Below are 13,127 nucleotides of genomic sequence, written 5' to 3'. Positions count from 1 at the left end.
TACATTTTTTTTATTCGTGGATAGTATTTGATATTATTGCAACTTGTTCAACAAAAATTAAAGCATAATATCTAAGCATAAAATGTATTTAAACAAAACATTGATAAACACAACCTTATAAACATTATTACATTGCATGCATTTGTCCTTCCACAATCGTATAGTATTTGTCGTAAAAATATTGGAGCTAAAAGATAAAATTGAACATGTTGTGCACTCTTTTTCATGGAAAATGCTTAACAATTACTAGTAAATCTTATTGAAAAGAATGATAAAACTCCACAAACAGCACAATGCATACATACTATATATAAAAAACAAGGTACGTTTATCAAGGATTGTACCGCCTTGGGACGGTCAGTAAAAAGTAAATTTATTGGGGTTTAAACCAGTTTAAGTGCACAAACCTCACTCTTATTCCAACAATCCTGAATTAAGAAAAAATTACAAGGTAAATCTTATCAAAGTATGCATTAACTTGAGGAAACATAATAATAAAACAAATATTAATAAACTTATAGGTAAACCCCAAGTACTTCAATGATTAGAGATCCCAACTCTATCTGCAGATGAAGGAATACAATTCAGAGCACCTAATGCAAAATCTTTTCAAAGTTACGATGATGTCAATGTTTGAAACTATGAGCATCACACACAGTCTGCCTTATAAAATAAAAGGTTTAAAACTGTGTGATCATAGAGTTTCATGATAAAAAACATCATTGTACTAAAACTTGAAACAGATAAAGAAAACATTATCAAAAATATAATTGAAAAATTAAGTAAGGCAAACTCTGTCGAACATATATACTAACTTCAAGGCTTCATCGACAAGATACACACAGAGCTTATCAATGAATAAATCAAATTCGGAGCAACAGTGTCAACTCCTCGCATGTACAACATAGACCGCCAAAGAAAATGGAAGGCTTCAAACTTTGGACTATATAGTCTCGTAATGATTGTGTCGTTGTACCAACCAGAAGGATACGCTAAACAAACAAATACAACAAATAATATTAACACATATAGAGATGCTGTCGGGTATTATTTGAGCAGTTTTATGTTTAAACATTTTTGCTATTGAGCTTGTTTCTGTAGCTTTTCGCATAAATATTGGCGTTGACCCAATGCCATTAAACAAGGTTTATGTTTAAACTTTCGACAACTGTACTTGTTTTTTGTATAAATATTGAACAGAGATAGGAATTTGTTTAGTAAAAAATGTATTAATTTGGCAGAGTTTTTGAAACTAAACGGCTAGATAATGAAATATACTTGACAAACTCATTTTACACATGAAAGTCATCAAATTGTAGTCAGATCCAATATTTCACCGTTCTGCAACTCACACATACACATTTTGCAACAGACTAAATTCCGAACAGTGATGAATAGTATTTAAAATCAATCTAAAATCTTATTTTACTGTTGTTGTTTGCTTTTCAAATACATTTTCTGTTTTTAATTTTGCAATATCAAATTAAAATATTTATACTTACAAACCGTTGATGGGAATATATTGTCTTTTGATAAGACAGAAAAACATTATTTTAATTATAATTTTATATTAGCATTAAAAAAATATAAACATAGGATGAAACATTATAAATACCTAACATCATCACATACATCCTATAAACATATCATAAGTTATACAATTGGGTGAAAAGTTAACACAGTTACATCACATACAGTTACTATACATCCCAGCAAAAAAGAAATACAACTGTCTTTACAGCTTATTATGTGGTACACCATTTAGAAGGAACAGTGTTACTGTAAAAGGAGTTTGCGATATACCGTTTTGAATCTTCCCGACAGTTTCTGATTGGAATACGAGCGTGATGCGGCTTTTCCGTTCTAATTCAAGTAAAGTTTGATATTCTAGGAATCATTTGTTTTGTGTTAAAACTATTTTGTCTCCGTTAATTCGCATATAGACAAACGGAAATACATTCTAGTAAATAATAATGATTTATGAATGCCATATTCAGCCTTGGTAAAGACATGTGCAATAAGACTAACTGCGGGTGTCATCTTAATGTATAGCGGCTAATGAGTTCATACAGTTAATTAATCTATACAAAGCAAAACGTGAGATAAGTGTACAGAAACTTAACCACAAGGCCAAAACATAACATGTTACATGTATGTACAGTTAAATTGAAAGTATACTTTGGTAATGCAACATACATTTTGTAACAGGTATGATTGCTTACACATGTGCTAGTGAATTTTAGACACTTTACAACCTTCCAGGAAACTAATTTCTAGAGAAAATATGGCCAACTAAATGTCTATTGCTTCAATAAAAATCGCATTGTTTATAATTATTGTCATACAGAAAAAAGATCATCCTTTTTTTAATTGGAAAACTTATAAATTATAAAAACATTTCCAAACCACAAAGCCATTATAAGAAAACATACATTTGCCACACATAGAAATTCTTCTCGTAAACCTGACTGCATTAACCTTTGAACTGTCTATCAATACTATAGATTGAATAAAGCTTGCATGTCATTGATGCGTACAAAAATGTGGGCCAACATGACTGATACAATCAAATTCGTTCCAGAATAAAATGTTTAAGCATTTTTCAGCTGATTGTCTCTACTTATTGTTTTACAATTCAACACTTAAAATGTTGATAGTGTTCTTTAAGTCAGGTTTATAGTAAACAGCACGCGAGTGGGTCAGCCTTATCCTGTGAAGTAGTCGACGTCGTTGTGGTGGAGGGGTGATCTCCCTTGTCGCAATACTGAATCAGAAACTCTGGATAATATTGCGTCTTCTCAAAAGCGACGAAAATTCGAGGGTTATCCATGTTATCAACGCAGGAATCGTACAGTTCGTGCTCGCGCCCGGGCTTTGGAGGAGGTCTGCGATATTCGGGCTTACCTTGCGTGTAACTCCCTACCAAAACCACGGCTTGAAACATGTATCTCATCGGCGGGTTAGTGTAAAGGTGGCTGTATTTGGCATCACTAGCAAAGTACGCCCCATCTCCATGTCGAGTCGCGTTCTTGCCAGATAAGCGGAAGTCGAAGTTGTTAGTGCAGATTCCGCGAATTGCGTTGACAGAATCAGTGCCATGGTAGAGGTTCCGTTTGTCAAGCGTTGAGGAGTGTTCTGTTTGTGACATCAGCATACTGTCCTCGTGGCTGTAAAACAAAACAATTTAATTTGAATGAACATCCACATCAAAAGCGATTGCTGTTATTTTGGTATAATCTAATAATTGAACTTAGAAGCATGTGGAATACACTCAGGAATAAAGATGCATTGATGCATTGAAATATAAATCAATAGCATAAGAACAATCTTGTTTAAAATAGAGAGTGTTCATTGACTTCAAAGATTTGTTCAACACCTCGGTTTCAAAATATGTGGATCTTAAGAACAAACTGTCAAATTTGACTGTAAAGTAAAACTGAACGTATTACTTTTAATGTTATTGAAACCATGAATGGCTAAATACGGTGTGACTGACATATGCCATGACCCCGAATTAACATAAATTAGATAGCACTGTGTGTAAAAATATCACATAAGCCATAATCATACTTACTATCATATAAAACAATATTAATGACAATTTGAAAGTATACAAACTTGCAAAATGAAGACCACAGTTTGCGATTTTGCACTCTATATATTAGACAAATGATTTGCTTCTCTTTGTCCAAAGATTTGTAGAAATTTTCAGCCACTGAACAAAAATCGCTTTCATTGTTTTGAAGCTCTACTAGCTCGAAGGGCTGAAAATGATCCCAAGGCATCCATGACGTTGGACGAGGAATATTCACCGTCTGAACAGCGAGTGATGGAGGGCTGCAGAGAACAAAAAAGGTATTCAAATGTCGACGTATGATTGAAAACAACGCGGAAAATTAAAGTGTCCTACTTATTCTATGTTTATATTATAAAAAATAAAAGAATATGTATTTGCGTGTATTTAACTCTTTAAAAACCCATGAAGGATTAAAGCTAATACTATATGAGCAAATTAGCATGATAAGCTGTTTAAAGATTAAAACCTGATTTTGGCGTCACACTTATAACGCTGTAGCTGTATTGAGGTAATGTTTTGTTATACTTGTCATAGTATACCTTTGACACCAAGTTTCTCAGAACACAAAGTTTATCTGTAAAATGTGTTCTTATAAGTGAATATTACATTACAATAAGTTATATGGTAATATATTAAATACCAACCGGTTTATATGATGGCAATAAATATTTAGTTATATAGCGCCATTTAATGACTGGTTACTATGGAAACACATTTCATATACACATATTTTTCCTCTATTCGAAATACAGATGGTTAACCTTTAGGTTGAAAATGAAATAAAATTATATCTCTTTAAATAGAATTCATCAAAATGTGGAAATCGTTGCAGCATTGTCGGACTTAATAATGGAAACAACTTTGGCAGGTGTTGAAATCGCAAACAAGATTATACAAAAATCTTTAAAATTAAACTTAGTAATTCGAAAATATAGTAGCTATTTCGAATTAAACGATAGAAACTACTTGAGCAAGTATAGGAGTAAACAAGGTATTAAGTAATTTAATTCGTACATCAAAGAAAGTAATTAAAACATATTTCCTTCATACTTACAACTGTTTCCCTTCGACGTCTTTTGAGCTTACAAATAATGGACGTCGTTTTATTCCATTTGACACTGGTCTGTTTTGATTTAGTCGGCGCTGTATCATTTCTTCGAAGTCAATCCTGTACTGTTTATTATCTTGCACATACAAATAACTTTTCTGTCTCCCAAGAAATTTGGCCTCAATTGTGTACTGAAGTGTTTCCTGATAATAAAAAACGATCAGTAACAAATGTTGAATGATCGATTATCTGGTCATGAGTGTAATCGTTCAATTTCGCCATAGGATGTCACATTCGAAAAAGAAAGGTAGTAAATGTAACTGGTTGTTCTAGTTTTCAAATACTTATTTTCATTCCATTGATTATTTACATTCTTCTATAATGCCCCATGTGTCATTAAAGAAATCCTTAATAAAGTCCACATCAGGGAAGTAAAACACTTACAGGTTCAAAAAGAATATATCTGCCAGCATTGTCTTCCCAAAACCATCTCCATTGCGTCTTAAAACTTTCCGTTTTTGCTTTTCCATGAATGTACGGTAAGGTTGATAGACGTCTTGTCTTGGCTTCTCGGATTTCGCTGTCATAAACCTTGCACTTCAGCACTGGATCAAACGAAACAGAGAGTTGTGTTGTTCTTTCTTCGTTCTGAAACAAACACCACAGAGATGCTGTTTGTGTAACAAGTTCGGACACATTTAAAACATATCTTTTGTGCATAAAAAAGCATGTGCTTAGAAAGGTAACTCATGTTTTGGTTTCGATTCGTAAGATATTGTAAGACAAATTGTTTAAACACCAACTTAACCCAACAACTTATTACTTAAATACCTCTTTTCACACGTATAGCTTACAATTGTAACGGATACTATTTCTTGTTCTTCATAAATCTGTTCTTTTGTCTTCGCTGTTTCGTTTATACAATTTATTATGTGATTTTATACATCGTATTATTTGCCATGCGATCAAAGAAGATCACTTACAAAATCATTCCAGGCAATGATGTCCGACCCTTCTAGTTTGGGATTACAAAACATCGCTTCGAAACTTTCGCAGTTCGGAATGTTTGTCCATTTGTCTTTTAGCTTTACTTGCCAAATATATGGCAAACCGTTAACGTTATGTATCAATTTGCAGTTGTCTTTACGACAAGATTTGGTCAAAAAACTTTCACAAAGTTGCTCCGACTTGAAGTCAGCTGAAACACAAAAACAAATGTTTTATATTCATATTTAAAACTCTAGTCCTTATTATTTTGGGACTGAAACGATAATACATCTACAATAGATTCGGTATGATAATAGCCGTAAATGACACACAGAATTACAGACCAGTTTACGATAATTTTTACATTCGAACATGAACGCTTACCTGCAGATTCTCCAAGACGTTCAGCGTCATTTGGAATTACACCGTTATCGTCCTGTTCAACATTAGTATCATATTGCAATTTTCGTTGTAAATATATACTTTTTTTTAAAAACATTTCGTTCCATTGTGTCATTCCATATGCCGAAATAATGGGCCCATTGTGTGTAGAGCTCAAATTATGGCTTTTTGTACATGTATCATCTTTACATTTTCCATTTACGAAACCAGGACAGACATGAAGATCAGTGCATGTGCTGTCTGAACAATTGCCATGTTCCGACCAGCTTTCACAAACCCGTGGTTGTCTCACCTTCAAAATGTTGATGATATCATCGTTTGTGCAGTTAGGCAATCCAAGATTACGGGTTACATTCCTGTTTCTGTCATCAAGTGCATCGTGACTCAACCTGCATTTTTTATCGAATGCGCAGTGCCCACACAACATATCTTTGCAAAGATGAAACCATTTGCAGTTATCATCTGTGCATCCTGTACTTTTGATGTAGTTCAGACAATATGATGCCCGTTTTATGAACACGGAGACCTTTATTACCTTTCCTTCGCGTTCAAAACAAACAAATTGCGGTTTGGATTTAAACCATTCTTCTACGTCAATATCTACCGGAAACAATCCACATTCTCTTTGAATATCCTTTGGATTTCCGGTGCAGCCATATGATTTGAGCATAAAGCTTACAACATCATCTACTAACTCATGGTCATTGTTTTCCTTCTCATTATTATCGTCATTTCCTACAGAGTTTCTTTCTTTTTTCTTTAGAGCTACTTTGCCTTTTATTGCGTCTTTCGCTCTGCCTTGTTGGTTTCCCAAGTCGTTGTTATCGGAGTGGATTGAGCTTCTATGAAAATTCGACGACGGCATATCAGGCAATAGCGGTTGCTGATAAGAGGTTGGGTTATTTTGATAACTTTGACCTACTTGGTTAAATTGAGGGGCCATTGCAACAGGAATCATCATCATCGGAGCTAAAATAAATATTTAGGGCATTCACGGATTCATGTGTTCTAATAAGATGTAATATTTAAGAATATAAAATTTCACTAGCTAAAACCCATGCCTTTTGCCTACTTTTATATTTTAACTCACCCTGTGCTGTTGACATCATAGGCGCCGGCATTCCGTAAACTCCTGCTGGCATCATGTGAGGAGGAGGTGCATACTGTTGATAACTGGCGTTCAGTGGAGGAGCGCTGTTAGAGTAATAAGGATCTGGCGGTCTTCGAAATTGATCCTGGTTATTTCCCGTCTGACGCTGTCGATGTTCACTCATATTGACGTCGTTTTCACTTCTGGGTTGCCTACATCCGGATTCTTGACCATTTCTGAAATTTCCATGACCTCTGCGATCCTGATTGGGTTCGTCGTTTTGCCTGCGGACATCTCGCTGTGCGTCGAACCCAACTCGACCCCCACGACCAACTCGACCGCCACGGTTCGAGAACGGTTCGCGGTTATTCTGATGACCATCTTGATATTTATCCATATTTACGTCGTTCTCATTTCTGGGTCTCCTAAATCCGGATCTTTGGTCATCTCTGAAATTACTCTGACCTCTGCGATTCTGATTGGGTACGTCATTTACCCAGTGAGCATCCTTCTGCGCGTCGTGTCCGTCTCGATCCCCACGACCTACATTATCTCCCCGGTTCAAATGTGGTTCGTGGTAATGTTGACGAGTGTTTCGAATTTCTTCGCGTCCGCCGCGACCGCCGCGTACACCGCGACCTCTACGATTTTGATTCGGCTCGTCGTTTCGCCTTTGGAAATCTCGATGTGTATCGCGTCCACCTCGATCCCCGCGGCCCCCATGACCTCTTCGGTTTCCACGCCCCCTACCTTTTCCAATGCCACCTCTTTCATGTCCTGATGAAATATGTTCTACATCGTCCACTGGGGAATAAGGGAGAATATAGTTGCGTAATACATTGGTTCAGCTGTGTTATCGTACAATATCTCTTAATAGTATTATATATTAATTATAACATACTTGTTTTTGATTTCGCGTTACCTTAATGTCATGTATCTCGTTTTAATTGCTTTACTTTTTTAAAATAACGAAAAAGCAAAAAAGCATTTAAAAAAGCATATATTAAGCCTCTTTAAGTTCATATTTAATTTTGTGGCAAAAACGCATAAACAACATGTTACAAAGGATAACATGTGTTAAAGCTGCACTCTCACAGATTGAACGTGTTGACAACTTTCTTCCTTTTTTTGTCTTGGAATGAGCCAGTTTGTGCGAAAATTCATGGAAACCAGTTACATAAGTCTGGTGTCAAAAAGCAGATCGCGGATTTTTTTTAAATTTAAGTTCAAAAATCCAAGACAAAAAAAAAGTGTTGTAAAAATGCTATATCTGTGAGAATGCAGCTTTCACACGTCTGTTTGGGTGATTCGGGGGCATGCTACAACGGGTCATTTCTCGCAAGCGCATTTATCTTATTGGTGTTTGCACTTATTCAGTGTGTGTATGTGCGTGTGTGCATGCATGCGTGCGTGCGTGTGCGAGAGTGTGTGCGTGTGCTTCAGTTGATTTTTATCTAATTTATTGCCTATTAACGTATGATTGCTGTCTTTATTTTGTAGATCGAATGGACTGACAAAGTTTAAAATCTTTCATTTTTTAGGTAGAGACAATTGACAAAAACCCTTACGCCCAGCAATTCAGGAATTGTGACACAGAAACATGAATAAAACTAGATTCTCATTTGTCCACAGATTGGCCAAGCCTCTAAACAGCATAGCATATATTTGTAACATACAGAAAATAGAATGCCTCGTTAAGACTTCGCCCAAATTAACCTTTCAGGCCATATTGGCACCCCTGTCGTTTACCGCTGCCTAAATATAAAAAGTAAACCTTGGAGGCAAGGTGAGCCCGGTGTGGGGCTCGAATACACTACCACCAAAACAGTAGCACGGCGATCTAACCAACTGAGCTATCTGGACGGCTGGTTCTGTATTGGATGTTCTTCTATACATTTATTAAAATCTGTTAGTCATTAATGTCTTTAAAACAAACTACAAATAACCTATAAAACGCAAGAAATCGCTTCAACACCTTAATTTGTTTCGGGGGGAGCATGCCCCCAGACCCACCTACACTGCCTCGGTTTAAATTGTCCTCTAGCTACAGTACCGGATGATCTTCTATACAGTTATATAAAGTACAGTGTTCTTACAACAGTAACTATCGCGAGGTGGTTAAATACTTACTGCGATCTTATATAATGGAATATGGATCAAGAGCCAAAGCCAAACAGACCATGAAGAAGAGACACACATATGTATAATTTAGTAACAATCAATCTTTACAAATGTATATTGTATTTAAATCATCATGGCCTACCTTCGTCATCGTCCTCGGGTATTTCCGTCTCATTTTCATCATCATCATCCATTTTAATCAACCTTTAATGACAAACCTATAACGAATTTTTAAAATTAACAGCTTTTTCAGAACATCACGCGGTCCCAATTTTCTGAAAATGTGATAGATAAAACTAAATACAAGGAAGTATATGAAAATTTGCATATCGTAGTCTTGCACTTTAAAGTAGCTAAATCTAAACTTAATATCTCTCTCGTTAAGTGGTAATAATCATTGCTTATTTTAGTTAAGTAAAGGGTATGTATAAAACATACATTCCCTCGTTCTCACTTTCAATATTCTAATGGCACATATTTGAGCACATGAGTTAACACAAAACTATGCAAAAGTCATGGTATAAACAATCACTGAAATGAAAAAGAACACTGTAATGTGTAACTCATACAGAAGCTATTTTAAGAATGATGCATTATGATACTACTATTTAATAAAAAGTAAAGAAAAAAATATTTCATACATTGTTAATTGGAACGAATGTGAATATTACACGTCAGAATTAAACCATGCACTCTTAGTATGAATAAATAAATAAAAAATCCTTTTATAGTGTATAAAATGTAGAAATGAAACTTTTTGACTAGAAAAAAGTTAACAATGGTGCATAAAACATTAAAAAGAAGTTTTTTTTTTCAAATTGAACACTGGTTCAGTTCATCATTATGAAAATATCACCGATAAAGCATCATAAACAAACATTTTACTAATGTAAGTTTGTAACATAATATAGTACTTTTTTGCAAGTACAAGGTTACATATGTGGAGTATGACTGTTTTTCAATTTTGAAAAATATAGAAAAATCAACAAATTCTAGCATTGTTTTTTAAGCAAGTAGAACAATTTCTGTAAGAACATTTTTACCTGAAGTTGAATATAGTTCATCAAATAATTCACATTTCAGTAGGATTCCTGTAAAACTGTGTAGAAATGAACTCCATTTTTCGAAAACGTGAGGTTTGTTTCGATTTATCTTCCTTACAATGGTAACTAATACTTTTGATAGCAATCGTTGATAAAATCCAGATACCGGTATAGCAAAATGGCCTGTTATTGTTATCATGTTTATAATGCACTTGGATGACAATACTTTAAGTGAATAAATATGCGATTATCAAGGGGTTTTCAGGAGTGTGCATTAATAATAAAAATTGATACTTAATAAATGAACTAAATTTGATGTTAATTCTTTTTCTGTTGAAATGGCGACAATACTGTTTTGTTTTGTTGTGTCATAAGAAAAAAATTAGTTAACATCAAAGGAAAGAAGTATATTTGCCATTGTATAGTAGAGCATATGAGCATATTTTAGCATAGTTCAAGTTGTAAATCAGTGCATGTGCATTGTATTAGTCTGAAAGTCATATGGAAGTTCTTTTATCAACTGTACTTTTGTGCGGATCACTTTCTGCCTGCATTATCGTTTTAATGGCTTCTTGATATGCGAAAACAGTCTGGTGATTGGAAATTACCAATTTTTCTTTTTATCTATCAATGACTTTTAATCATTGGGAATAGCTTTAAACAGTCAAGCTTCTTAGCTAAAATATAGCACAAACATCCTTTATTTTGTTGCTGTTGTTGTTTATAATACCTATTAATCGGTATAGAAGAATCATTGCATTTGCAATGTCCGGGTGATTACATTCAATATGAACAATTGTATACTGGTTTAACTAAAACCATACGTTGTTATCTTTAATATACATTGTGTTTGTGTATGCTGGTTTATCTAAAACCATACGTTGTTATCTTTAATATACATTGTGTTTGTGTATGATAAATGTTCACATATATCTTAAATATATCACACTGAAATTTCATACAAATACGAGTTTATGGCTACATGTACAGAATAAATGCTATGATGTAACAAAACGATATTATTATTAATATCACGAATCGGTACAAACGTATCAATACACTTGCAATAAAATGACTGGGGAATAAACTCCAATATGAACATGTGCACACTAGTTGAACGAAATTCTTCTTTTTATCTTTAATGTATTTGTATATGTTCACATAGATCTTAAACATATCACATTGCAAATTCATGCATTCAAATTCTTGTGAACTATTTCAACATTGGCACCTTCAAGACTTGTAAGATTTTAACATATTTCTCTTAGAGCAACAGGGTCTCAAAACTGTTCTGCAAAGTTGTCAATTTTCCACTGGTCGAAAAGTAAACATGACATTTAGGTTACTAGTATGTCATTGTTACCCATAAAATCCATCCATCCGTAGGAGTTCTTGTTTCGGGACCAGATATCAATAATATTGGCGCAGTTCTTTTTTTAATTCAACTTACTTGAATAAATCAGGGTAATCAACCAGCTTTCCGAATGTATCAGGTACTCATGGTAGGCTTTGAAGTGTTGCATATGTTTGTGCAACATCCTCACATGGTTTTAAAAGCCATTCTATCAGCAGTTTCTAACGAAGGACTATGTAACTTGACCATAGGAAAAGGGCAGTTTTGTTCACAATTGGATTTTAATGACCTATTCCATAGTTGCCTAGCCCATTCCATGAGCGCAATTTTAAATCTAATTTATCTTACAAAATTTAGTTTTTCCACTTATTTATCAATTTATGTTTATGTTTTTAAACTGTATTTTAATGAATTTTCACGCTGTATTGAGTAATAATTTATATATATATTTATGCCTTTATACAAGTTATGTTGAACAAATACATGTGTTTTATATTATTGTGTTTTAGCATTTAATTGATTGCAACTCTATTTGATCTTACCCATTTTCCACATGAAACTTAACAATAATATTTAATTTTTTGGCCTAAGTAACGTAATCATGGTTACATAGGTTTTATCACTGGTTCAAATTAAAAATAAACAAGATTATAATGTGTGTGTATAACTAAAGCGATTAAATGTGTGAAGGGTATTCATAATTTAGTAGCATCAATCGTTATTATGCAAAATATAACTAAAAGTAACGTAAATTACACACTCGTTATCTGTACAATCATAAGAAAGTTTAAGGATTTATTGATGAAATCGTCTAATACGTATTTAAAATATGGTATACCTCTTTCATCAAGCAAAATAACATGGCCTTATTTGTATAAGCACTCTGTGTAACATATTATTCCTATAAAAACGTTGCTTTTTATGTTACGTTTTAACAGTAACGTAATTTTCACCAATTAGCGCGGTATGAATTATTAGAAAACCTTCATCGAACTTAAGAACGATGATTTACCAACTTTTTTCTCATAAACGATCATTATACATTAAAGAAATAGTACAGATAAAACTTAAAAGTAACTACTTAGGGGAACGTAGTTTAAAAGTCCGTTACTCACTTATGCCCCCCTCCCTCAGAGCGTAAACATTTCCCATTTTGTGGCGTTTTGCTTAAGCTTTAAGAAAATCATAACCTTCAAAATTCCCCCTGGGGGGAGCAGGGTCAATTGGCAGCTCAATGTCTATCATAATTAACTTCAATGTACATACAACTTTTTGCTAAAATGTTATTTATAAATGCATAATCTCGACAATGTTGATTAATTCCATTCCACAGGCAGATATGGCCCCCAACTGCATATCGAACGCGAGATTACGTGAAATGAATTTGGGCTTTGGTGGTTGAAACAGTCCAAATATATACTATTAATTCGGCGCATTGTGTTTGCTTCAAAAGCGATGTCGTGGTACTTTAGCATGCGACAAAGAACTCGAACATTAAGTCTAAG

General features: G+C 34.1%; 1 protein-coding gene across 3 annotated transcripts; it reads right to left on the bottom strand.

Moving 5' to 3' along the window:
- Positions 1-10,423, bottom strand: LOC128233493 (zinc finger CCCH-type antiviral protein 1-like). 3 transcript variants are annotated; one of them, XM_052947185.1, is made up of 10 exons: positions 10,269-10,423; positions 9,368-9,500; positions 7,655-7,908; positions 7,105-7,291; positions 5,997-6,983; positions 5,609-5,823; positions 5,070-5,273; positions 4,632-4,828; positions 3,619-3,837; positions 1-3,167 (listed from the first exon to the last, which is right to left on the bottom strand). In XM_052947185.1, exons 2-10 carry the CDS (start codon positions 9,417-9,419, stop codon positions 2,675-2,677), a joined length of 2,808 nt encoding a protein of 935 aa, XP_052803145.1. In that variant the 5' UTR covers positions 9,420-9,500; positions 10,269-10,423; the 3' UTR covers positions 1-2,674. The 3 variants fall into 3 exon arrangements, with proteins under 3 accessions (XP_052803145.1, XP_052803143.1, XP_052803144.1); XM_052947183.1 differs by having other exon boundaries at positions 7,105-7,908; XM_052947184.1 differs by having other exon boundaries at positions 7,105-7,908; positions 9,368-9,443.
- Positions 10,424-13,127: the final 2,704 nt, after the last annotated feature.

Source organism: Mya arenaria, chromosome 5 (genome assembly GCF_026914265.1).
Source record: "Mya arenaria isolate MELC-2E11 chromosome 5, ASM2691426v1".
NCBI classification, from domain to species: domain Eukaryota; kingdom Metazoa; phylum Mollusca; class Bivalvia; order Myida; family Myidae; genus Mya; species Mya arenaria.
This window is presented reverse-complemented; position numbering and strand designations above follow the sequence as displayed.